This window comes from Lipotes vexillifer, unplaced genomic scaffold (assembly GCF_000442215.2).
Source record: "Lipotes vexillifer unplaced genomic scaffold, Lipotes_vexillifer_v1.1 scaffold655, whole genome shotgun sequence".
Lineage (NCBI taxonomy): Eukaryota > Metazoa > Chordata > Mammalia > Artiodactyla > Lipotidae > Lipotes > Lipotes vexillifer.
This window is the reverse complement of record NW_006788208.1, coordinates 1042608-1069486: the sequence shown is the minus strand read 5'-3', so window position 1 is coordinate 1069486 and position 26879 is coordinate 1042608. Positions and strand designations below refer to the sequence as shown.

The 26879-nt window shown below is 40.7% G+C and overlaps 1 protein-coding gene across 1 annotated transcript in view; it reads left to right on the top strand.

Annotated features, from left to right (window-relative positions):
• TPP2 (tripeptidyl peptidase 2) overlaps positions 1–26879 on the top strand; it is a 69075-nt gene extending 42196 nt beyond the window's left edge. The window contains exons 16-29 of the mRNA XM_007461522.1: positions 1522–1628; positions 3614–3768; positions 4911–5027; positions 5259–5359; positions 5954–6050; positions 6935–7072; positions 8398–8642; positions 8903–8981; positions 16243–16394; positions 17972–18068; positions 19052–19182; positions 22398–22605; positions 24746–24865; positions 26645–26879. Coding sequence (XP_007461584.1) covers positions 1522–1628; positions 3614–3768; positions 4911–5027; positions 5259–5359; positions 5954–6050; positions 6935–7072; positions 8398–8642; positions 8903–8981; positions 16243–16394; positions 17972–18068; positions 19052–19182; positions 22398–22605; positions 24746–24865; positions 26645–26734 — 1837 coding nt within the window. The 3' untranslated portion in view covers positions 26735–26879. The remainder of the gene's footprint in view (positions 1–1521; positions 1629–3613; positions 3769–4910; positions 5028–5258; positions 5360–5953; positions 6051–6934; positions 7073–8397; positions 8643–8902; positions 8982–16242; positions 16395–17971; positions 18069–19051; positions 19183–22397; positions 22606–24745; positions 24866–26644) is intronic.

The following is a 26879-nucleotide window of genomic DNA, read 5'->3' as shown; positions in this document are numbered from 1 at the left end:
CCACCGCCCACGGCTCCCGGGCCCAGCCGCTCCACAGCACGCGGGATCCTCCCGGCCCGGGGCACGACCCCGTATCCCCCGCACCGGCAGGCGGACTCCCAACCACTGCGCCACCAGGGAAGCCCATGTGTTGTCATTTTTAATTCACCCCATTTGACTGTGAGCCCACAGAAGACACGGGGACTGCATCTTACGTGACCCCATATGGAACCCATTGTACAGAATGTACGAAACAAATTATTCAGTACATGAAAGGCAAGATGGAGATGAGAGTACTGGAAACAATAGAGAACTCTGAGTTAACAGCTTCTATTGAGTTAGTTGCACAGTAATATTTAATATGCAGTAGGTCTCAGCCCATATGAAACAGGATGAAATTGAGGAGGTAACAAGTGACACACACGTGAAAAAATTGCAGAACAGGGCTTCCCTGGTGGCGCAGTGGTTGAGAGTCCGCCTGCCGATGCAGGGGACGCGGGTTCGTGCCCCGGTCCGGGAAGATCCCACATGCAGCGGAGCGGCTGGGCCCGTGAGCCGTGGCCGCTGGGCCTGCGCGTCCGGAGCCTGTGCTCCGCAACGGGAGAGGCCACAACAGAGAGAGGCCCGCGTACCGAAAAAAAAAAAAAAAAAAAAAAAATTGCAGAACAGTTAAATTCTCAGCCACATATTCCCTAGAAGTCCCTTAGGAACTTCGACAAGGTAATGTACAAGATTCAGGAGTTGGCTGAGACCTCATCTGCTTCAGGAAGCTTTCCCTGACCGCTCCTCGTGAACCAGGAACCTTGCATCTTTTCCACTAACGCTTCCTGTCTCCCCAGAGAATATTATGTTCAACGTCCCTGTTGGGTTTTCTGTCCCCGCTAGATTGGCTAGGGAAAAGGAAAACATTATATTCATTGTTGTAATTGTAGCCCCTAATAGCAGTGCCTCAGGTGTAGTAGACACTCACTAAATGTTTGTCATACTGACTAGAGTTTGTCCTTAGTATGTACTTTAGGTTTCTGGGTTGGGTAATTATACATTTGACCTTTATGTTTCACTGATCCCTTACAAAAACGCTATGAAAGTACTTTCTCTTCTTTACTGTGTCATTTATGGCATGGGTGCATTTTGAAGCTATGAAAGGTTAAATTTAATATCAGTCTCAACTATAAGGCAGTATCAGTGGCACAAAACATTACCTTTGATTTTAATATTTTGGACTCAAATAGTCCAGATTCTGGTAACTGGAAAATCCTGTGAATGTTGTAGAATTCCTTTAACCGAAAAAGAGGGAGCTATGTGTCTGACTTCAGACAAATTATAAAGCAAACAAGTAAAAAGCAGAAAAAGCATCTCCACAGTGTATCTCTGCTAACATGTTGCAAAGCTGAGATGACATTGTGCATACTGTTTTGTTACCAGCTTTTAACTCCCTGTGTTCATTTCTCATGAACTGTTGAAATCTAGAGTACCAGTGGGCTTATAAAGCTTTTTTAATGAGAGTGTCATGTTTGATCATTTATTTTTATTAATTTTCAGAGTAAATGAATCAACCCATTATGATCTAGCCTTGACAGATGTACATTTTAAACCTGGTCAAATTCGAAGGCATTTTATTGAGGTTCCTGAGGGTGCAACATGGGCTGGTAAGTAAAATTAATGTCTTGTCTTGCCCATTTACCTTTATGTGCATTCTATCTCTCCTCTGGTTATGACCATATAAAGTTCATATATCTGCAGTAGACTTTTCTCACGACAGTAATAGGTGTCTGGCACCGTAGATTTGCTATTAGGTTCAAACCTTTTTAAAGATCTAGTCCTATTTTGCATTGGCTCATATGTCAGTCATCTGTTTAGGCCAGGGGTCTCCAACCCCTGGGCTATGGACCCGTACCGGTCCGGGGCCCGTTAGGAAGCGGGCCGCACAGCAGGAGATGGGTGGCAGGCGAGCCAGCGGAGCTTCATCTGCCACCCCCCATCGCCCCCCATCTGCTCGCATCACCGCCTGAGCCGTCCATCCCCAACCAACACCCCTCCCCCCAAGTCCATGGAGAAATTGCCTTCCAGGGAACTGGTCCCTGGTGCCAGAAAGGTTGGGGACCGCTGATCTAGGCTATCTTAAGATGTTTTAATAGTTAGGATTTTAATTTGGTTCAGAATAATGCCTTCTCTGTTCACGATCAGAGTCAGAGTTGCATCGTGGTACAACTCAGGGCTTCCACTCACATAGGCCCAATGGTTGTGTAACATCTAACTCTAATAAAACGTGCGCTAATCATACCAAAGAATAAAGATCTATAGTTAATTCATATTGAACATGATGTCTGTTTACTGGTAAATGTCAGTGATTATAATGCCCTAATTATGATTTGTTTAGGTTGGGTTTTGAAAATAATTAGTTCTTTGCTTTTTTGGGTGTTTGTTTTTTGTTTTTAATAAGAATTGATCAGATCATCCAGAATAGAAGTAGCTCAGAGCATTTAGCAGTCTTTGATTAGATATATACTGTGGGAGGTGGCGGGGGAGAGATGTTGGTCAAGGGCACAGACTTTGTTATAAAATGGAAAAGTTTGAGGGATCTAATGTCCAGCATGGTGACTGTACTTAATAATACTGGGTTGTATACTTGAAATTTGCTAAGACGGTAGATCTTAGATGTTCTCCCCACCAAAAAAAATTGGTACCTATATGAAGTGATGTATGTGTTAGCTAACTTTTTTGTGATGATTGTTTCATAACATATACATATTCGTCAAATCATCACGTTGTACACCCTGAACTTGAAAATATTATATGTCAGTTGTTTCTCAATAAAACTGGGGGGGGGGGAGAGTCAAAGCAGGGGAAAAAAAGAAATGCACTACAGATGATTCCTATTTCAAACACTTGGACATACTGTCATAACACTAGATTCTGTATTCTTAGCAAGTGATTAGGTTCCCAGAGCCCTGTGCCCACTTGATCTTGTGAAGCAGAGAATTAAGCCTTGCTTCAGTTCTTTGTCTCAGGGCCAGGTATTCGCGAGGTAAGCTGCTGACCTGACTTCACGGTGATCCTGGCTCATCTCCAGCTCCGCCGCAGAGCACAGCTAAGCATATGTAGTTGTGATAGTCATACTTTCCAGAAGCAAACAGTGCAGATAAACCAAGAGCGAGAGACTAGGAAAAGTTATCAGTGAAGTTGGATAAATGGATACTAATGGAACTTAGGCATGCTAACAGATAGAGGTTTCTAAAATTAAAATCCTCTTTACCAAGAATTGATTGGTTTTTAGCTACAGCAAGAGGAAAGGTTGAACTTAGTAACAGAGAAGGGAGGGATTTTAAAAATTACCTGATTAGGATAATTGTGTGTCCACATCTGTGGACAGCTTGCTGCTGTTTGCAGCATAGCAGTTGCTTATTTTAGTCCTGATTTATTTATTTTCCGTAGCTAAATTTTCTACCCTCTCATCTTTATTAATACTCGGTCAGTTCATTGTTTTTAAGGAAATAGCAGATTCCATTTGAATATACCATTTCATTCTCTTGATATAGTATTTCCCCCTAAGTAGGCACTATGAAAGCCATTTTGTGTCCATTTTAAATTAAATCTCATCAGTTAAAATGTTGCTTCTTCCCTCTCGTTGTAGAAGTTATGGTGTGCTCCTGTTCTTCTGAGGTATCTGCCAAGTTTGTTCTTCATGCAGTGCAGCTTGTGAAGCAGAGAGCCTATCGAAGTCATGAGTTCTATAAGTTTTGTTCCCTTCCAGAGAAAGGAATGCTGACTGAATCTTTTCCTGTCTTGGTAAGTTTTAATTAACAGTCTGGAATCCTGAAACAGTTTCCTTTCATTCTGGGTGTGGGCTAAGACTAAGTATTTGAATTTGATTTTATAGTTTGTATTCAGAGCACATTGGGACTGTTTATTTTATTAATGCTGAATAATGTGGGAAGATAGGTTGTTTTACTAGGATACTTGCAACCAAGTTGAGGTAAATGTTAATCTCTTAGGAAAGTGCTGGTCTGCCAGATGCTGACACCTCACAAAGTGGACCCTGGTTGAGATTGTCTCCTCATCGTACAGTAGATTATTTCCATGTTTAAGACTTTTCTACGTGTTTTCTACTTATTTTAGTTATTTTATTAATGCTCCGTTGCTAAGAATCCATGAGGTTAATTTGCTTTGTAGGTGAAACTGCTACTCCTGCCTACAAATTAGCCTGGCAGATCTCCAGGCTTACCTGTAGTGTTAGAAATGGTGCCTAGTCCTTCCTTCTAGAAGGTGAATGCACTGATGTTCTTTCTTGAACTTGCTACTTAGTGTTTTCAGATGGCTACCTCATCTTTCCTGTATCTCTTTTGTTTCTGATACCTTTGACTTGTGTCCCTGTATGTGTTATAGAGTAATATGGTTCACTTTAAACTTTCTAATACACTGATAACTAGAAAATTTAAAACTCAGTGTTCAAAGAACAGCTTTTGTTTTTAATTTTTTTAATAGGAAGAAACATGTGAGTGGCCATAATTTCATTTGGCTTTGGTTGCCAGGTAGCTCTTGAGCCCAAAACTCAGCTGTGGCTATTGAATATGCCTCACAAAGCTGTCATACCCCTTCTCTTGTCATTGTTCTTAATTATTTTTCCTTTGGTCCCAAGTTTTTATTCCAGTTTGTTTTCACCATTATTTTATTACATGTACTTCAGAAGCTGCCTCAGACCTCTTACGACAAGCAGTTGAGGATTATGAGTAAATAACTGTGTATTTAAATACCTGCACTCTGTCTCAGCAACTGTGATTTGTGTAACTTCAAGCATAGCTAATGATAAGGTTCTTTGAATTTTCCTGCTGTACAAATAGGAGAAGTTTGAAAGCATAGAACTGCTTTGAAGCACCTATTTATGTTTTGTGATTTACGCATTGATAGTTTAATTTCATTTTTCTTTGCAGGGTGGGAAAGCAATTGAGTTTTGCATTGCTCGTTGGTGGGCAAGTCTTAGTGATGTCAATATTGATTATACCATTTCTTTTCATGGGATAGTATGTACTGCTCCTCAGTTAAACATTGTAAGTTCCACATTTCCATCATTTTTAATGTCAGTTATTTGTGTTATTGTGAAATAATTTCAGTGGTTGGGTTTACATTTTAATGGGGAGATTATGGTTCTGGAAATAACAGTCTTTGTTCATAGGTGCTTATAAACATTGTGTTTGACACATTTAGGTCCAAATATTGTTTAAAAATGCAGTTTTTTTCAGTAAAGTTGGAGAAACTAATTTGATAAATATCCTTTGTAGCATGCATCAGAAGGAATCAACCGTTTTGATGTTCAGTCCTCCTTGAAATATGAAGATCTGGCTCCCTGCATAACTTTGAAGAGCTGGGTCCAAACACTGCGGTATCTTCAATGTTTGGGGGCTGTAAATGTTGGGTATCAGTGTGATGGGGTGGGGGGATGGGCGTCTCTTCACTCTTTGGAAAGGGTCTCTTTTATTTTTAATCATGTGAATGCTGGACGTGAAAATTCAGTTCATGACTTTCCAGCCCAGGGAACCTGGTGGGTCTCTGAGAGGCAGCCACAGCAGCAGCTTCTGGCTTTAAGTAACATGTGCATAGAGCCCTTGCTGTGGCACCTGGCAGGACCCATCCCGTGGTGAGGGCAGGGCTGTCTGCGGTCAAACCCTGTCCTTCAGCACTGTGAGGAATTGTCACCTAGTCTTGGGATCTGATTCTGTTGAGACCGTCTGTTGATGGTTGAAAATGTTTTTATCATGAGAAGATTACCTTTGTAATACTGCAAAATTTAACTGTGTATTGCTATGGTTCAGTCAGTAAAGAATTATATAAGTTAATGATTAAAATATTACAAAATACATGGAAAAGGACAGCATCTAGGAATGCTCATTTGTCATTTATTGTGATACGTTATAGATTTTGCTGGTTATAGTTTTCTCTCATTTCAATAAACTCTTGTGCAATTGTCTGATTACAGCCCACTCAGTGCAAAAACAAAACCTTTAGGATCAAGGGATGTTTTGCCAAATAATCGTCAACTTTATGAGATGATCCTGACTTACAACTTTCATCAAGTAAGTGTTTGTGTAACCAAGTATACCCTTACAAAGAACTCTTGTGTTCTATGAATCATAAAATCAAAAATGGAAGGACAGTGTATTCAGAGAGAGAGAGAGAGTGTGTGTGTGTGTGTGTGTGACATACATATATATGAAATAAAAAACAAGTGATTAACCCTGGTTAATTTAGAATTATTCTTTGGGAAATTATGATATAGAACGATCTAAGTACCATTCAGATCTGAAGTCACAGATTCTAATTTAGTGGTGACCTGGCCTTTGAGCCTTAGTTTTTGTAATCACTGACACCTGCCTATTCTCTGATACCTGTCCACTGGTTTGATGTCTTGTCAAAGCCAGATGCCTTCTGATTATGGAACCAGGCCTGATTGCTCTCTGTGAAGCAGGTGTTGGCACAGTGAGACATCAGAATAGCTCCTAGGTTGAATGGGTAGTAAAGGTAGTTGAGACGGGCATAAAAATCAGATCGAAGTTTATGGAGGATCAGTAAGATTTTAGTAAAACTCTTATTGAAGCATAATATGAATTACTGTTGGGGAGATAATTGATTTCAGTGGGTTGTCTAATTTCAACTTCATAAAGAAATTTTTAGTTTTATTAAAAAAACCCAGTTAATTAGAGGTCCTGAAGAATAGGTGTTGCTTTAGTAATGAATACAGTTAGCTAGGTTTGTGTTTTTTAAACCTTGTAAGAGAAGTACCTTTTATTAGTCCCGAAATCCTGGATGTGTTCCGCATTTTTGAAATTGGTTACTGCAAGAAAATATTTTTAATACTTTTAAAGTAAAAGTCTGATCAATAGCAACATTACAGGTCTACATTAGAAATCATATAAGCCACATCAAATAATCATTCTTTTTTTTTTTTTTTTCCCCACAGCCCAAGAGTGGGGAAGTGACTCCAAGCTGCCCCCTGCTTTGTGAATTATTGTACGAATCAGAATTTGACAGCCAGCTGTGGATTATATTTGACCAGAACAAAAGACAGATGGGTTCTGGCGATGCTTACCCTCATCAGGTATGATTTTTAGAATTAACAGCTGTTTCTTGAGCTGTTGAAGCCCGGATTCTTGCTCTGGTAATGTGCCTGCTTTTTAAGCACCAGTGTGGTTGTGCATTTAGTACTTGGACACATGGCTAGCAGCTCAGCTGTCTGTTGCAGGTCAGACCGTGACAGCTTTTCAGCCCCACGGTTGGGCTGAATCCGGCTTCGGGGTAAAGGAGGGCTAGGAGGATGCTCACAGACGCTGGCCAGCAGAGCTTTTTATTTTTAGTACTTCTTCTTCCTACCCAGTGCTTGCTCCTATCTGCACAGTGAAAGCAAATCATCCAGGATATGTGAGCCCCTTGAAGTGATCCCAGGTCTGAACTGGATCCAGAGCACAACGACAGTGCCAAGTGTCTTCATTTTATTAGAACTTTGAAATATGTTTCTTCTTGGTCACTGTGTAGTGAGCACTTACTATATGCCAAGCACTGTGCCTGGCACTGTCATTTGGAAGGAAAAAAAATCTTTTAATCATATAATTTGTAGAAATCTTATCCCTGATTGAAAGACTGGGACAAAGAAATGAACTATTTCCTGTAACCTTTATAATTTTATGCTAAATAATAAAAATAATTTACGCAGGGTTTTCAGTTAGTCATTCAAGGAATGGTTTCCTTTTTTTCCTCAAAGCCAGGCCCTGGCACGTCTCCTCAGTAAAGACTGGGTTATTGCAGCCATTCCTTTTGTTGCTTTTAAAAATCTCAGAAGAAACTGCTGCTGCAGCATACAGCATTCCGTCCTCTTGAGCAGGTTGCCTGGATGGAGCGTGGCAGATCTGTACTCCTTTGTTCCCATTGGCTCCCTGTTTTTCCTGTCTGTAATAAAGGGGGGTGGCATGGTGGTTATGATCTAAAGGTTACCAGTCATGTGCATACAAACACGTGTGTGTGTCTGTCTTAGATACTATACAGCGCCTCAGTTTTGCTCATTCTTGGTGTCGTTTTATCCGTGCCTGTGAAGACCCAGGAACTAGAAAATCGTTACCTTTTCCAGTCTTGAGCGGATGCTGATTCAGCTGGGCGCCTAGGAGTGGCCTGTTGTGGGAGGGCTGAGGGCTGAGGGCTTGGCTGCCTTCAGCTCCCTAATCCTCTGCTCTGGATGTGACCTTGGCCAGCTCACTTTGACATCCAGCGGGGCGTTGTGTGCGTGTCATGTGTGTGTGTTGTAACTTGCACTGTACCTCACATACTGTAAGCACTCTGTAAGTAGTAATTCTTAACTGTTTATCCTCTTACTGTAATTTTTGTTCATGTGGCTAAACCTTACTTTTCCCAAATGTTGTTTTTCTTTTATAGTATTCTTTGAAACTGGAGAAAGGAGATTATACAATTCGACTGCAGATTCGTCATGAGCAAATCAGTGATTTGGAACGTCTTAAAGATCTTCCATTTATTGTTTCTCATAGGTTGTCTAATACCTTGAGCTTAGATATTCATGAAAATCATAGTCTTGCACTTCTAGGAAAGAAGAAATCAAGTAACTTGACATTACCACCCAAATATAACCAGCCATTCTTTGTTACTTCCTTACCTGACGACAAGTAAGTAATAACATTGCTTAACACTCGCTGTCCATCTTATACTCTGTAATCTTTAAATGCTAGTTTATAATACTAGGCTACACTTATACTGTGTTGTCATTTGCCATTTTAGACTAAGGTTATTTCTCCCTTTGGTTTTTGAAATCTTAGCTACGGAAATTATTTCAGAATGCAATTGTTTTGATGTTTTTCCCCCTAATTCTCTTTGTGAAACTTTCTTTTTTGTTCCTTTTCTCTCTTCTTTTGAATCTTCTTCTTAGAATACCTAAAGGGGCAGGACCTGGATGCTACCTTGCAGGATCATTAACATTGTCAAAGACTGAACTTGGAAAGAAAGCTGTAAGTATTAGGTTTTTTGTTGTTGTTCTTTTTTTTACACTGAAAGTGCCTGTTCCAAAATTTCCATTTCCTTAAAAATGGAAATTAATTTACATTTCAGAATGAGTAAAAGAGAAGATCTCTCTGGAAAAAGAAATTTAATAGTTTTTTTCCCCAAGTTGCTAGTAAAGGTCAGTTAATATTTGGTTGTATTTTCATATATTTAGTATTCTTTTTCCCAAGCCTAAGTACTTGGGCCTTGAACCTGTTCTGCCTTGCACAGCTAATATATTTGAACTTCCCATGAAATATGTAGATCCAGATCAGACTTGGCTTAAGTGAATGAGATGTTTTTAAAATTAGAGAATTTATAGAGTTTTAACTAATGTAATATTGTGGATATAGGAATAAATCAGATCTTCTTGGGTGATTTCTAAAAACCAGTCAGGACAATTACTAAAACAGTATTTTTTACTTGTACAGATCTTTCTCTTATTGGAATTTTGTGTAGAGTTATCTACAAGGTAGTTATTTCTTTTGGCACTAAGGTTTATTTTATAGTTTCAAAATTGTGCTTTTTGTTAAAAACATGTTTCTGGTTTTTATATTTTAGAGATAACTGTTATGGTTTGATAGTACCTGTTTTAGTTTTTCCATCTGTTTTCATTACAAATTTATTGTGAGAATAGTGTTTATATACATCTGTCACCCTCTGTCATAATGTCATTTTAGCTCAATGCCAGTAAAAGTTGTCATTCTTATAGTTTTGCATTTCTCTTTAGCATTATTTCTTACAAAGTAAGTCTACCACCTAATTCTGGAATTTATAAGTGCTGTTATCAAAATGAATAGAGCTCAAACATCTTAACAAGTATTCTCATGTCTTACCACTGTTGAACCAAAGATGGTTTATTCGCTGTCATAGGAGTGTCATCACGTAGGACTTTTGTGCTTAGAGCAAGTCATTTGCTCTCATATTTCTCGAGTCTCATTTCAGTCTGTACCATTTACTTATATGTATTTTAGTATAAATTATAAGTACTTCAGTATAATATAGCCTTAGTAGAATGTGAAGTGAATCAGTAGTTACTGGAATTCATAGGTGCACTGATTTAAAAAGTCCTGGTCTAGGTCTTTTTAAGTAGGTTTCATTTTCCGCTATGGGAAATATTGCTGCCTCTGCTATGGGGCTTCAGCAGTGAGGCTTCTCATCCAGGTAACTTCTGAAGTGTCCACTGCCTGTGATGAGTAAGACAGAAGAAGAGCATTGTTATTAGAAGTATGCTTTTAGCAATTCAGAGATAGTTACTGCTTCCTGGCTGCATTCTTTAAGAGGCAGTTGTGAAATTAAGTTATAAACAGGTGGGATTGACTAGTTATTACTTACCAGGGTAGATTTTCTTGAGAAAACCTAAAGCTACAGAGTTAATTGTAATTCCCAACACGTTGTTTATTTCATCGGATCTCAGCCATGGTGCGTCTCTTGCAGTTCTGGCAGCTGCGAAGGTAACTTCCTCTTGCCCCTCTCTGACGTTCTCAGTTCCCTCGAATGATGCTGTTTCTGGCGCGTGGGCGTGTGTGATCGTTGTGACAGCCTTGAAAATCTGACTCTGCGGACTGTTACCTAAATTTAATGTTTTCAGAACTGTTTGGATAACTAATAAATTTTGCTCTACAAACTTTTGAAATAAAAAGCTGAAAAACATTGACCCTTAGGAATAACACATTTGAGTGCATTTTTATTAAAAAAAAAAAAAAAAAAAGAAAGTGGCAGTATTGCTTTCTTTAAAAGCCTGCCATTTTGATGACAGACCTGACCCTTCTAAGTACTGTGACCCATACAGGTGGAACGGAAACTGGCAGAAAAGTAGACAGAGGTGGTATCTCCATCCTGTGTAGATTACGCATGTTTTCTTACAGAATGTTGTTCTAACTCCCAGGGGCAGTCTGCAGCAAAACGACAAGGAAAATTTAAAAAGGTACTGATTGTCAGTTCTTTAAAAAGATGTCTTAAAGCCTTATTTGCATATTAGTTAAACTTCTTTTTCTGTCACTATTATCTTTTTTTAAAAAATCTCTCCCATAGTTTCCTTTCTTTCAGTTCTGCAGTGTAGTGCTTTTAGCTTATCAGTGTTGACAAACTGCTTTCTAAAAGTTTTTTTTCCCTACCATAAATTGCTTGAAGACCCCTGGTTTATATGTGTATAGAGAAAATTTTAATGCTATTCATTTCTTACTGCAGGTATGACCAAGTAGTAATATTTGAACTTTGGCATATCTAAAATCCTGTAGAAAGATGAATGATTTTTTTTAGCTATATATGACAAAGCAATTATTTTTTAAGTCTAAAGTCATTCTTAAATTGGATGATTTGATTAATAAAATATTATTAAAATATTTAAAGTGAAGTTTTTTTCCTGCTCTTGCATTTTCTTCGTTCTGGAAGGCAGAGACGAAAAGAGCAATGGGCGTAGCAAAAACAGAAATAAGGACTGTTGGCCCCAAATTAAAACTTATACGAAGAGCAGCAGCAGATTTTAAGACCGTAAGTAGTAAGTGATGTGATCAGCTTCTCTGCAACTTATTTGACAATCTCTGATTGACTGCTGGAGCCAAATTTAATTTGAAAAACTGTACTTCAGGTCTAGTTTAGAGAAAGGGATACGTATTCGATGAGCTCTCTGGTGAGGACCTGCTGACATCATTCGTCATCGTAGTGATTTCTCTCCTGCGTGCAGGAAGCACTGCAGGGCAAGAATTAGTGTTTTAAGAAGAAACAAAAGAGAATTCAGCGTTTCTTAATTCATAGTGATGTGAAACTGGGGGCCACCATTTTATAATAGATAAAATGTCTTTATTAAAATGACCTCTAAAATTGTATATGATTATGTAGTGGTAAAGACTTTGTTCAAACAAAATACGCCACTGGGGGTTATCTTCCCAGGTAAAGGAATGTCGGCTTCTCTGTAGACCGTATTTCTCAACTGAGCATCTTTACCCATTTGAAGGCCATGTAAATTCATTTAATGGAACTTAACCAGCATTATAACAAAAACAGAAAATGTCAGTTCATCAGACTCATAAAACTGTAATTTCATTTTATGCACACATTATCTTTGATTCATTTTGAAAATATCCTGAAAGCCGCTGCTTCAGAGAATGAGGAGTCCACTAGAAAGAAGGTGCGCGACCCAAAGGCAGAGCTGGGGGTTTTCTTTCTGTTGTACTGTTTGGTGGATCTTCTGGAGTTTTGGTGCCTTTTGTTTGTATTAGATTATTTGAGATAGGAAACTATCAAATGAATAGGAACGTTATTGTTAACTGATGGTTACTGAAGCTTCTAGAGCTGGGCATCTGGAGTCACTTCCTCCCATTTCTCCCCATCTTCAGTGTAAGTGCACGTGAAGCTCTTGTTTTAAAAATAATTGTTATTATATATAGTTTTATAGTCACATTACAAAATATATAATTTATTGCCTGAACAAAATACCAACTTTGTATACATAATCCTCAATGGATTTGTCCTCTGGGTTTCAGTGACTTTTGAGTTGAAAGTGTATGTTACCCTTTTTTAAGTTCATAGTAATATGAAAGAATATAGTTATTTTTAACATAAATAGCACTCAAATACGACATTAATTTTTTAAATAGCTATTTTAGTTCATGTAAACGTATTAAAATTTTGAATTTATACTTTTTAATCACTTAAGAGCTAAGGGTATTATGTTTTGAACCAAAATTTAAATGGTGGTATGTTAAATAGTTATTGGTTTGGCAGATAGATTTCATTTTCTAAATATCATTCAATTCAATTCAAACACTGTTGAAATACTTTGTAATAATGGAGTAATTTTTTTCTTAAAAAATATGCTTACCATTAAGTGTCTGCTATAGAGAGCTTATATCGTAGTATTTCTGCTCTGAAGATTCTTCTTTGACTGTCTTTTTAAATCATAACCAAGATTTCTTATGATTTAATAGTACAAAATCATTTCTGTTAAATGGACCCTATGCTAAGCCCTTGAGAAGTTGAGTTGTAAAAATACTTACTGACAAAAAGAACAGATGACCATGATAAAATAAATGAAAAATAGGGCTTCCCTGGTGGCGCAGTGGTTGAGAGTCCACCTGCCGATGCAGGGGACATGGGTTCGTGCCCCAGTCCAGGAAGATCCCACGTGCCGTGGAGCGGCTGGGCCCATGAGCCATGGCCGCTGAGTCTGCGCGTCCGGAGCCTGTGCTCCGCAACGGGAGAGGTCACAACAGTGAGAGGCCCGCGTATCGCAAAAATAAATGAATGAATGAATGAATGAAAAATAACTTCATTTCTCTTTTGGTTGGGGACTAAAATAACCATGTCCATAATATTTAGTAATAAGAAGTAGCTCTTGTCCTGAAATATTTTATAGGATAATACCGGCCTTTATAATTACTAATTTGGTACAGATTTACTATATAAAATGCTGATTACAAAATCTTGGTTCCCCACCACCCCAAGGCCATTCATCATTAACTTTCCCAGTATCTTTTGCATTTTTAGTGATAGTTTATGGTTGCTGTTATATGTGGTTTCTCTCTATTTGCAGATCTTTGTTAGAGTTCATTGTTAATCATCGATTAAGTTTAATGGATTGTTCATTTTAAATTCAATTCTGTTTTCTGTCTTTACTAAAACATCTTAGCAAATGCCTTACCTCTGAGCCTCAGAGGAAGAATTGCCTCACAACAGAGAGACCTTGCCTTCTGAGGTTTGTTCCTCTCCCTGCTCAGGCGAGGAGGAGGGGACAGCAGGGGTATGCACACACTGAATGCAGGTGCAGGCACATTCCAGCACACTGGGCAGTACAGGAGCCTGACTGCAAAGGGAGTAGGGCCCTATTAACAGAGTAAATGTTGGAGGCCACTTAACACCTTTAATTCTTAGGTGTGTTGTCTCTGCTAAACAGATGACACTGAAGTGGGCTGTTACCGTGAAAACTTGGTGGTCAGTTACCCACTCAAATGTTGCAGACCCTTTTAACTTGGCTTAAGCTCAGGGCAGTGTCCACCTAGCAGAGTAAACCTCGAGAAGGAGCGCAGGATGGGTGGTGGGGACCGGAAGGAAGCCTGCCCACAGGAGGGCTGTTTCCCCTTCCCAGGCTCACACTTCACTGAAGACCTTTGCTTGCAGACTTGCTCCCAGACCTCAAGGGAGAGTGGTGCTGAAATGGCTAAAAATGGCTTTCTGTGGTTCTCGTCCATCAGTGGTTTCTGCGCTTTAATTGGGTTGTACTGAAATGGTGGTTACTATTTCATTGGAGCTCCTACAACAGTAGCTGCTTATATTTACTGTTATATCCCCAAATAAAGTTTAATTGTGAAAATTGTTAAAATGGACATATTTATGTAGTATTTACACCTCAGGGGAAGATGGGGCCAGTACTTGTTTGTGACTCAACCTGTGCAAAATTTTTTCTGAAATTATGTGAATAGGGCCTTAACAACTTTGATAGTGTAATTTGTTCCAATTTTAGAAACTTTGTCAATGAAAACAAATACAAGATTTTACTTTAGCAGCGTTTTCAATGTAAACCTAAAGATAGAATTTTGGAAATTGTCTTAATAAATAATGATTTAATTAGGGGCACCTAGTTATTGTGCCAGAAATGGATCTAGCAACTATAACAGGTGATTTCATTTCCCAGATCCTGCATTACTTTTCACAAGACTCACGTGCTAATAAAAAAGACACAAATAGGTGTAGTTACACTTGATCTCTTTAAAGCAAAACTTCTCAAAAGGACCATCCATACCTGTTTACTTCTCATCTCCCTCTCGGCCTTTATTTTCTGCCCTCCGCCCCCCACCAGCCTCCCCTGCTGCTCTTGCTCTGTGGGTGATCAGGGGCCACTGTGCTGTCAGGTTTGACAGTTACTTCTCCCGCCTGACGCCGCCTTTCAGCTAGCTGTCACTAGCCACCCACGCTCAATCTTCATGCTGGCTTTTCCCCGGGGCTGCCCTGACCTCAGACTCTCCCTCCACTGTGGAAAGCTTTGGACCATTCCTGGGCTTGCTCTTTTCCCCCTCCCCCACCCCTGCTGGTCTCATTCAGCCCCTCGTCTTAAATATCACCAGCAACCACCCTCGGTCCTGCCTTCCCGGTACATCTCATTTCCATTTATTGCTTCCTTTTCTATGGCCTGTCCTTTAGTTCCAGGCAGTGTCAGGACACCTGGGTCTGTGTCCCAACTTGTTTTCTCTTTTTCCACTTTGGCCTCTATCATCCATTCTCCACGTAAGTAGTATCAAGTTATTAAAAAAAAAAAACAAAACACCAAAAAGCCAAAGTGTTTAATCCATACAGGATCCAGAGTTATTAAACAAAATGCAAAAATCCTTAATCGTGTCACTGCCTTGCATACAGCTCTTCCTGTGGCACCTAGAATAAAACCTGTTTTTTTTTACCCGTACTCTGTCAGCCCTGCTTACTTATGTGGCCACTGCCCTTTCTCAGAACCTAACCCTGCGCTTGCTGCACACTCCCTCAGGTTTCTGCAGGTGCTCGTCTTGTCCTCGCACATCTCTTCCTCTCCTCGTTTTGGTTATTCAGGTTCATTGCAGTTTATTCCTTGATGTCACTGAGTCTCCATTAGAGTGCTTCCATGACCACGTTGTCTGCACGGGTCCCCCCTTACCCACCAGTCACGCTCTGTCCCCTTACTCTATTCTGTTGTCTTGGTATCACGTGTCGTTCCTGAAGTTGTTTATTTACCTACACGTTTGTTGGCTGTCTTCCCAGAGGGTGAAAGGCCCTTGTCTGCTTTGTCCCTCACCTCTTCAGAGCTATTACCTTGCACACCGCTGGAGCTCAGTAAGTCCTGTGGATTGAATGAAGAAAGAAATTTCTCTTTAAATTTAATTAGAAAAGCAGATCTTTTCTTTCTTTCTTTAAAATTTAATTATTTTCTCTTCTCAAATGTAAAATGTGAAAGCTCATACGTTTTTGTAGTCGGTCTGTCAAGTAAAACTAAGAATACCAAATAACACTTAAATGGAGAAAAGTTTGTTCTTATTTCCTTGTTTTAAAGGAGTTATTAGAAGCAATAGCTTTAAAGTTTGGGAGAAAATTACTTTGATCTCAGATTGGAACTTTAGATGTATTTTGGCCCTTAGAATCTGAAATACAGTGTAGTACCGCTCAAGTGCAGCCAATGTTACGTGCTGTTCGGCTATTGAAGATTTTTAAATAAAGAATATTAAGCATGTTAATCTAAGACTCTCTCTCCACGTTCATTTTTCACAGGATGTAATCCCTGTTCATTACTACCTAATATCTCCACCAACAAAGACAAAGAATGGCAGCAAAGACAAAGAGAAAGATTCAGAAAAAGAGAAAGATTTAAAAGAAGAGTTTACTGAAGCATTACGAGATCTTAAAATTCAGTGGATGACAAAGTAAGTTTTAAATGAGTTTTAATCCTCTAAGCGTTTACTTTTATTTTCCCAGTTACAACAGTATTGTGTGTGTATGCAAAGGCTGTGTATTCAGAAATGTTAACAGTGGATAGGACTGCAAGTGCTTTTAAATTTTCTTGTAATTATATTTAGTTTTTTTTCTTTTCTTTTTTTTTTTTTTTTTGCGATATGTGGGCCTCTCACTGTCGTGGCCTTTCCCGTTGCCGGACGCGCAAGCTCAGCGCCCATGGCTCATGGGCCCAGCCGCTCCGTGGCATGTGGGATCCTCCCGGACCGGGGCACGAACCCGTATCCCCTGCATCGGCAGGCGGACTCCCAACCACTGCGCCACCAGGGAGGCCCTATATTTAGTTTTTAATTCCCTTTTGTGATAAGAATTTTAAAAATTTTAATCCTTATTCTGATCTGCTCTTGGAAGAGAATTTTATTGGAAGGTACAAAAAAGAAAATGAATCACTTTTTGCCCCCTTTCCAAAGATAATCATTGTCCTGTTATTATTAGTTGTCTCTGTATTTATACATGGAGCAGGTGAGTGATACTGTGTCCTGGTTTTCCAGTTACTATTTAATTATGAGCAAATTTAAAACAAACCTTTTTAAACCTCTGGAAATGATCCTAAGGACATACAGCAAACGGAGAAACACCAATTTAAGAACACCTACAAAAGTTCAGTAAGAAAAGTGAGACTCTGGTATGTGAGCCAAGGTCACTCTCTTCCCACTCCCAGCTCAGTGAAGCGGAGCCTCTTCCAGACTGGCTGCAGCCAGGACTGCAGGCTCCCCGTCCCCTTGGCTTGGAGGACTCTCCTGCTGGGAGGGGCAGGGGCTCGCCACGTGTCGGCCTGCACCCCAGCCCCACAGCCTGCTGCTGAGGCCAGGTTCTGGGTGAATTCCGTTGAGAGGCGGGCGTTCTCTCCTGCTCAGCCCCCGCCTGCGACGCAGAGAGTCTGCCAGGTGGGCACTGCTGAGAACGCAGGCCCGGGGGCCCCGCCCCTATGGGACACCATGGTTTGCCCCCAGGCGGGGCAAACCATGGCCTCTGCTCTGCTGCTCTTCCTCCCGCGGAGTCAGTAAGAACAGACATAGTTTCTTCAGCTTCCCCAGCTGGGAACGTGGAACATCTGTCTCTTTGTTCATTCAAGACTTCAGATTCTTCCAAAACAGTGTAAATTTTCCTTCTTTGTAGATCTTAGGCATTTCTAGATCTTTTAATCTTTCTTAACTGTTTTTGAATGTTTCCCCCCCCCCCGTTGATAAATCTAATTATAGCTGGTACGTAGGAAAGCTGTCGATGCTTACTTTCATCTGACCATCTTATTGAACTCTTAAATGAAATAATTTCCGGTTTGATTTTTTTTTTTTGGTTTTCTCAGTAAGCATATTTATACTGCCTACAAATTAATACAGTCTTTGTCAGTAATTATATTTCAGATTGATACCTTAGGTTATTAGCTGGAACTTCAAAACAATGTTAAGTAAAGTAATAGGAAAGACAGAAATTATTTTCTTTCTAAAAGAACTGAAATAATGACTGTTTCTCTTTCTTACATATGTAGGCTGGATTCTAGTGACATTTATAATGAATTGAAGGAAACATACCCTAATTATCTCCCTCTGTACGTTGCACGACTTCATCAGTTGGATGCTGAAAAGGTTGGGCGTGTTCGGTTTTACTATGAGTCTCATTTTGTTTGCAGTATTAGATGAGGTTTGCCTTTGGAACAAGGGGGCAGTCTTTGTCTTCTCTTCTTGCCGACTGAAAACGTGTCGCCTCAGATTGAATGTTCTGTTGAGCTATTTTCATTAAGCTGACTCAGGACTCACGTTTGGTCAGTGGGAGGAGTAGATAGGAAACCCTAAGGGTGGCTTTTCTGACCTTGACCTGAAGAGCCGGGAGCAGAAGGCCATGGTCGTGGCCTGCTGGAGTCTAAGGCGCCTGCAGCAAAAGCGGAGCTCCTCTGCACTACCTTGGCTAACTTCGTTTCTGATTTCTGATAATTGGCCGTGTAGCTCCCAGCTGTCTTCAGTGGACCAGCTCTCACTGGGAGTCCTGGCTGTAGAAAGTGCTTGTGGCATTTGTGGCCATAACCACCTAAGAGTCACCAAGGGTTAAGTGTGAGCCCGCAGGCCCTGTGAGGAGCCGGATTGCTGAGGACGCCAGGACAGCCCGGGGCCAGCAGTGAGACTCTGTTGCTTCTGTTCCTGTTTACTCTCATTTCGGAGGTTTCAGTAATAGATTAGAATTTGTCTCATCAGCTGGTGCTTTTTTTACTTCTGTTTTCATGTGCTATGGGACTGGGGTAACATAGCTGATCACGTTTCTGAACTTTTAAGTTACCCAAGGAAAGAGCTGTCTCTGTAGAAAACAGTTTATATTTCTGTGAACTTCGTTATCTTGCTTATTACTCCATTCAGCGCCAGTGGGGAGTGTAGGGTAGGTATTTTCCTGTCTGAGCTCAGGTTTTCTAGAGATGCTGACCGTCATAAAGGTTGCACCAGGAGCTAGTGTGGAGCCCCTGGGCTGCACAGCCTACCTGGTCCCGCAGCACGCGAGTCCTAACTCAGAAGTGAAATGCATCAGGAGGCTCATGGATACATCCATTTTTTTCTTAATTCTTCTTTTTTTTCCTCCCCAGGAACGAATGAAAAGGCTTAATGAAATTGTCGAAGCTGCAAATGCTGTTATTTCTCATATAGATCAAACGGCCCTAGCAGTTTATATTGCGATGAAGACTGACCCCAGGCCCGATGCAGCTATTATAAAAAAGTACCTAACCAGTAAATACTCTTTCTTGCATCTCATTTCTTAGTTACTTTTTTTAATTATTGAAAATATCCTTCTTTTCTGGTATTTTTTATATCCTTATCATTGGAGTTACCGATTTGGGGATACTCCATCCTTAAATATCTTATAGTAATTTTCTCCAGTCGTTTAAGATTAAGCAAAAGAAAAGTCGTTTGCTTCCTCCACCATCAGGTACTGTCATGGTGGAGAGATTTAAGTGACTGTGATCAAGCAGTCCAGCCATTTGGGGGATATGTGTGAACTGGACACATGGAGAAGGAAACATAGAGCACCCTATAAAATTAATTTTTCAAGTGTTTATTGACTAATAGCATGACAGGCTCCAAATTTAGTTTATAATGCTTATTAGTAAAGTGATAAGAAATAAAATTGGGTTAAAACCATTATCCGGCAACTTCAGTTTTATGAAACTGGGTTTACAGTACTACTTGAGAACAAGGGTGGGGGGATTATACTTTAGCCTTAGTAAACTCTAACGTGATGTGTACAACAGACGCGTAGCTGGGTTTATGCGTTTGTAAGGCTCCATCCGTGCGAGAGTGTGGTTTCCGCTTGCTGGTATGACGGTCCGGCGGCTTTCCCGTTCACCCTTCCACGAACTCCTACCATCATCTCCTGATAACACTCCCACACTCTCAGTACCAGTCTCCCTCTGTCACTTTGGTTTATTTCCAACCCTGGGGGTCCTTAACTTACAAGGGTGGAAGTTTCCTCCTCTTAGCGTTGTTGTAACTAATAATAAACTGAAACCGTGCAGGCTGCCTGAAAATATGGTAGTTTCCCTTAAAGATTCCATCTGCTTCAGTCAGAATTTTTTTATATACATACAAAACGCTTGATTTTAAACTGCTAGAACTCTTGACCTTGCATCGTTTATACTGATATTACAGGTCTTAACGAATCTTACAAGCAGCAGTGTTCAAGCGGAATAAAAGTTGTTCAGAATAGGTTCTTGGCCATTGTCATTCACACTTTTCCAAAGGAACCTTCTCGAAACATTGCTGTTTTATTGTTGCTAATAATAATAGTGGATGGTGCAGCCACCATTTATGAAATGCCAGTTATATACAAATGCCAGTTATATGCATTATGAAATGCCAGTTATATACATTATGAAATGCCAGTTATATACAAAGGATTATATGGAGCATGGATTTCTCATTTCCAGCTGCTTTTGCTTAAGTCAACTTGTGTCAAAAATTGCAAGACGGCCATTTTGTAATCTTAAAAATATTAACTTTTTGTAGGGGATCTAAGTTTTAATTAAACTGCAGTTTACTTAGGCCACTAAAGTATCTAATTGAAGTTACTTCCTAAAATGTAGCTATTACCACCTTAATCAGTCCCTAACTAACTTTGATTCAGAGAGATTTATTGACCAAGCACTGTATGTAGCACCACTGAGAGGGATGTAAAAAAAAAATGAACAAGACACTCTCTACTCTTAGAAAACATACAGCCTAATACAGAAGATGATAATTGCTAGATGGAATGTGATTAACAGTTATAGTAAGTATTTTAAAACTGTGAAAGCCCATGAGAAGGAGAGCAGAGAAGTCATCATAGATTAATAGGTATTTAATCTGAGCAGGTCAGTTCAAAGTTAGAAGAGGGTAGGAAGAGAACATTCCAGATATTTGGAATTTAGGTTATTGGATCAGAGAATGCGGAAGTAGAAAGGGGTCTTAAAGGTGATTCAATCCAGGCCTGGCGAGTCCAGCACAGCTGTCACCCCAGCCTGCCCTCCAAGCTCTGCATCCTGCAGCCCTCCTCTGGGTGGCCAGGACAGTCAGTCGGGATGCCGTAGGTGAGTGGATATCCAGACCTGCCCTGCCTGCCCAGTTCCGTTCCACGGCCCCCGTTCTCCCTCACAACGTGGGGATAATGCTTGACTGCTGAGGCTGCTTAAAGCATGAGTGAAGTACTGCTGAGACATTTCAGGCGCCGCCTGGCATCTAAGAGGTGGTGGGGTAAGGAGGGACTCAGTAAATGAAAGCCCATCCATCGTTCTGTTCTTAAGTCCACAGTGACCAAGCACTTCAAGTCCCCAGAAACACTTCCCAGGAAAGAGAGTGAGAGTTGGCTCTTTTAAACTTTGAAACTCTTTGCTCATAAGCTCTTGGGTATCTTTTAGGCATAATTTCATCTGCATTGCAAATGTATTAAGGTGGGTAACTTAGGTTGTAGCAGGTTATTGGCGTTGTGTTGGGTTTTTTTTCCCTCCTCTTCTCATTTTAATTGTCTTTTGTACAAATTGTTGTTGATTTGATAGTCCCAGTGGATTTCATAGGCAGCACGTTTCATTCTGGGTCCTTCAGAATCATGCTTACCGTTAGACAGTTTGTTCATCCCATATCTCAGTGCCTCCTGGTCATCTTCTCAGCACTTTTAATCCTCATCTTTAGACATATCTGACAGGAGTTGGACAGGATGCGTCAAATAAGCATTGGAGGGGCCAGTACTGTCCCAGGAGTGTAGGCTGTTACTGTATTTCATTCAGCAACAATTTACTGAGTGTCTGTTCCGTGCCAGGCATTGTTCTGGGCATTGGAACACATCAGAAACAAAGCTGCCTGCCTGGAGCAAGGTAGGTGGCCCCGGCGATTAAGAGCAGGGGTTCCAGGACCAGCCGCAGAGCTCGGAGTCCTGGATCTGCCGCTCCCTAACTGTGGGACCTTGAACAGATCGCCTGATCTCTCTGTGCCTCGATTTCCTCCTTTGCAAAATAGAGGCAACTGATGGTCTCTTGCTCATAGAGTTATTTTGAGTATAAATGAGTTAATGTGTTAAAATGCTAGAGTAAGCCTTGTATTCCTTTGCTCTGTGTATGCGTGACAGTTCACAACTACACAAGTATGTAACGACTGACATAAGAAGTTGAAACACTTAGAAGATACTATTCTAAGAGTTTCTTAGCTGACAGAATTGACCCAACAGTCTTTCCCCTCTGTTGTGCATGGCATGCTGTTTCAACCGATTACAGCGATCCTAACTCATTTAACCTGTGTGTGGAACACAGTGGCTCATGCGTTGCACAATGCAGATGTCTCACCATGGCTACACCACATTGCTGCATTGTAAATCTTAGGCAGAGAAGGCATGAGGTTAATTTCGGGTGAGGCTGTACTTTTAAAGATGTTCTCCTGATCTGTTGAATGTGTTGGTTTGGCGCACAGTGACATGGACAAGCAGAAGTCGACGCTCGTAGACGCCCTGTGTAGGAAAGGCTGTGCCCTGGCCGACCACCTTCTCCAGGCCCGGGAGGAGGATGGGGCTGCATCAGGCGACCTGGAAGGGAGAGAGGAGGAGGGAGAGAGCGCCCTGGATTCTCTGACAGAAACTTTCTGGGAAGCTACAAAATGGACTGATCTTTTCGACAGTAAGGTACCCTTTCTCCTTCTTGTTTCGCTGCAGTTCTTGGGGGTGCATCCCAGATCCCTTGTGCCCAGCGGGCCCGGCCAGAGAGGACGAGGATAAATGGAACGAGGCTGAGCTGGGCTCCAAAGAAGACGAGGTGCTTAGCGAGGCCTCCCTGGTCTTCCTGGCTTTGAAACCACTTGACCGTTGTTTGGTCTGTCCGCATAGTGGCTGGTGGACCATGCTAGCTGGGGAAACAGTTGGAGACCGTGTGTGGCGGGCTTTTGGTTAAGCCATTTATGTATCAGCTAAAATTAAGGGCATCTGAAAGCTGTCTTCGTACCTTCCCACACCTGTCCCTGTGCTCATTTGTCAGGGATGGAGATGGGGGTATTCTGGTTAGTTTAGATATATGTTATTTCTCTCCAAACTCTTTAACTTCTAAATAACTATCATCTTGATTTGTACCTGATCAGTTTTTAAAGCCCAGTGTAGAAAAAAGTAACATTGATGAACTTTTTGGGTTTAGATTATAAAAACGTGTAAAATGCCGTCCAGCTCTCTACTATAATTCTTAACAGTAGAGATTATATAGCTACAGGTATTTGCCAGTCTTCCTTTCTTCTGGACATAAAGAAAGAAAAAAGGAAATGTAATCAGTGGAATTCTTCTTTCAGCACAAACTGGCGATTTTTTAGTAGACAGGTGCTTGTTTTCAAGATTAACTATGGTGATCGGTAGTAAAGGTTTCTGAAGTAGGAGAGAATTCTTCCTATCTGCTTCAGGTTGTTCCACCTCAGTACAGTAGTGCTTTTATAGAAGGAACTCAGTAATGTTCCAGAAACTGAAGGAGGCAGCACCAGAGGTTAAGAATTTGGATCTGAAATCAGGCCCCTGGAGCTTGGATTCTGCCCCTGCCGCTTTGACCTGTGTGACCGTAGGCGGGTGACCGAATGCTCATGGGCTGTGGTGCTGCGTACCATAGGATTTTATGAATGAGTATCACGTACCTGGAAGGACGTCGGCAATACTTGCTGTTACTACTAACAAAGTTATCTCGTGTCTGCTGTGTGCCAGACACTGCGCTCGCTGCTGGGAAAAAGATGAATAAGAGCCTGGTCCAGCATCAAGTCGATAGACACTTGATGAGCATCACAATAAAGCTGTTATAAAGAATTCTGTTCTTGCCGCAGCGCTCTTATGTTAGGGGTGTGCATTATATCACCTGTCTGTTTACTGTGTCTGTAGCAACAGTTGTTGAGCCCTTTCCTTGTCTCTAGAATACAGGTAAGTGTGACAGGATTCCTTTCTTTGAGGACATGCTGCACATTCTAAAAGTGGAGACTAAAGATATAAACAAATGCTTACGAGTATTTTTGACAGATGCAGTAATTAAAGGTAGAAAACTTGTACAAAAGGAAGCAGTTGAAAGTAAGAACATGTTTATATAATCTGACACTTCATTTGTTTACTTTTATCCTCTCGCAATTTTGGTAATTTATAGTGACTCTGTAGTTTTGTACGTCTAACTTGCAATTTTGTCATCACTTATGTTAGCTCTGCTTTCTTTTGCATAGAAGTATTTTGGTATGGATTCCAACAGCTAGTGATTTATCATAATAGCTTTCTTTCCCCAAATAGATTATCTGTTCTGTGGGATACCCAGCTCTTTTAAAGATGTTAATTGTTGTTTTAAAAAGTTGTTAAAATTTACTTGATGTAACATGTTCATTTGAAAAGCTACACTCAGTTCTTTCATTATTTTTCTTTATTATTTTTTCTTTGATTTTTATTTATTTACTTTTGGCTGTGTTGCGTCTTTGTTGCTGCACGCGGGCTTTCTCTAGTTGCAGCGAGCAGGGGCCACTCTTCGTTGCAGTGTGCAGGCTTCTCATTGTGGTGGCTTCTCTCATTGCGGAGCACGGGCTCTAGGCGCACAGGCTTCAGTAGTTGTGGCTTGCAGGCTCAGTAGTGTGGCGCACGGGCTTAGTTGCTCCACAGCATGTGGGATCTTCCCGGACCAGGGATCGAACCCGTGTCCCCTGCATCGGCAGGTGGATTCTTAACCACTGCGCCACCAGGGAAGTCCAGTTCTTTCATTATTAAAGCAATATGCCTTAAATTGTAAATATTTTGTAGATGAGCTGTATCTTGTTTTACGTTGTAGGTTTTGACATTTGCATACAAGCATGCCTTCGTAAATAAAATGTATGGGAGAGGCCTTAAATTTGCAACTAAACTTGTGGAAGAAAAACCAACAAAAGAAAACTGGAAAAATTGTATTCAAGTAAGTGATATTTAAATTGCCACTGTTGGGTGTCATTTCAATATTGTAGAGTGACAAGATAGTTAGAAAGCCTTACGGTAGTGATAAAACAGTACCAACTTTATCATGACTAATTATTAGTCTAATTAACATAATGTGAACTATAAAATAAATGCATGAAAGGTAGTCAGTAAGCTGTTTAAATTTTTAAAACATTTTTCACTCCTGTCCAGAAAACCTATATTTTTAGCTTCTAGTGTTTTCAACATAGGCAAAATGCATTGCATATTTTGTGTAGTTAGAAGACAGGTTTCCTTTACAAAGGAAGCAGATGATTTCTTTTAAATACATGTTGCCTCAGTTCTAAAACGGTTGAACTTCTTCTAGAGTTTATGTTTGATTTTATTCTTCATTTGACACAATAGGCCATTTTTTATTTTACCATGTATTATATGCAGGGAAGTTCTGTGGTTGAGCTCTCTGCACAAATTAAATGTCAACTGTAAGAACTTACTGAACCCCACAGAAATTGTTTCAGCCTAGCCTTGTCTTTGCACACGTATAGTTGGTTTATGCTTAAAGGGTATATGGAGGTTGGGGTACGCTGGTCCTGCCAAAGGTGGCCGAGGGTCTGGTCTTCATATTGAAGGTATTCTTTGGATGTAAAACTCACCTGTAGGTTCCTGGGGCAATTTCTGGTAATTAGAGTAAACTATAGGTTATTTTTACTCTCAGACCTTTTCTGTCAGTTCAAATTGTAAGACATTTCAAATTCACTTCTTCAGATCTTTGAGGAGGTTGAGAGAGCTCTTTCTGGAACTTAATGTCTTCTCATCACATAGGCTGTGAACTGAGCTCTTACATTTGTGAAGCCCGCCATCCACCCAGATGCTTACACCAGGGGATGTTTCATAACTTGTCTCCCCTCCACTCTGCTCGCCTGCTGTCTGTTCTCCACACAGCAGCCGGAAGAGATGGCTTTAGACCCCTCCTGGTGAAGCTCCATCACATTTAGAGTAAAATCCAGACTCCTCCCCGTGGCCTGTAAGGCCCGTGTGGTCCAGCCCCTGCCAGCGGCCTCTCCAGCTGCATCTCATATCACTCTCCCGCGTCCTCACTCTGCTTCTGCCGTCCCGGCCTCCTCTCTGCTTGGCTGGCACAGTGCACCCTTTCCCTCTCGAGGACCCCAGCTCTTCCAGCTGCATGGAGAGCTCTCCCCCAGATTTTCACAGAGTAGGCTTCTTCTTGTCACTCAGATTTCAGCTTAAGTGTCACCTCCTCAGAGATCCCTTTCTTGACCATCTCACTTCCCAGTCTGTATTATAGCAAGTTTTATTTTTACTATATACCTGATACATTACTTATTATTTACTTGTTTATTATCTGTTCATTAGCTTGCTGACTTTCTGTTTGGCTTTCCTGCATAGAACTTAAGTTTCCTGAAAGTGGGAAGTGAGTTTGTTCAGTGCTTTTTCCTAATGCCTAGAACAGTGTTTGACTACCGTAGGCACTCAGGAAGAATGAGGGAAAGGAAACTAGGGTGGTCGGAAAGAAAGAAGCAAGTCAGTCAAGTCGATGGGAGGCCAGGAGGACAGAGGGAGGGAAGGCAGGAGGGTTGGCAGGGGTGATGATAATCGCCCGGATAGGCGGGTCGGGCAGAAGGAAGGTTGTGGGTGAGTTGATGGAAGGAAAGTTCTACCTGCTACTTCTTTATTACTACTAAATATTTAATACAGAATTTACCCTAAATGCTGAGGCTGAAACATCTGTTCTTTAATAATTGTGTGTGTTTTATTATAGCTGATGAAGCTGCTTGGATGGACCCATTGTGCGTCTTTTACCGAAAACTGGCTCCCCATCATGTATCCTCCTGATTACTGTGTATTCTAAAATAGGAACCAAGACTTTAAATTTTAAAAAAGAAAGTTTTATAGTGAATGGATGTAAAAACAAATTTGTGGCATTTTTAGTCTAATGCATGTTTTCATCTGCTATCAAATACTGATTATTAAAATGATGTGTATTTATCAGAGAA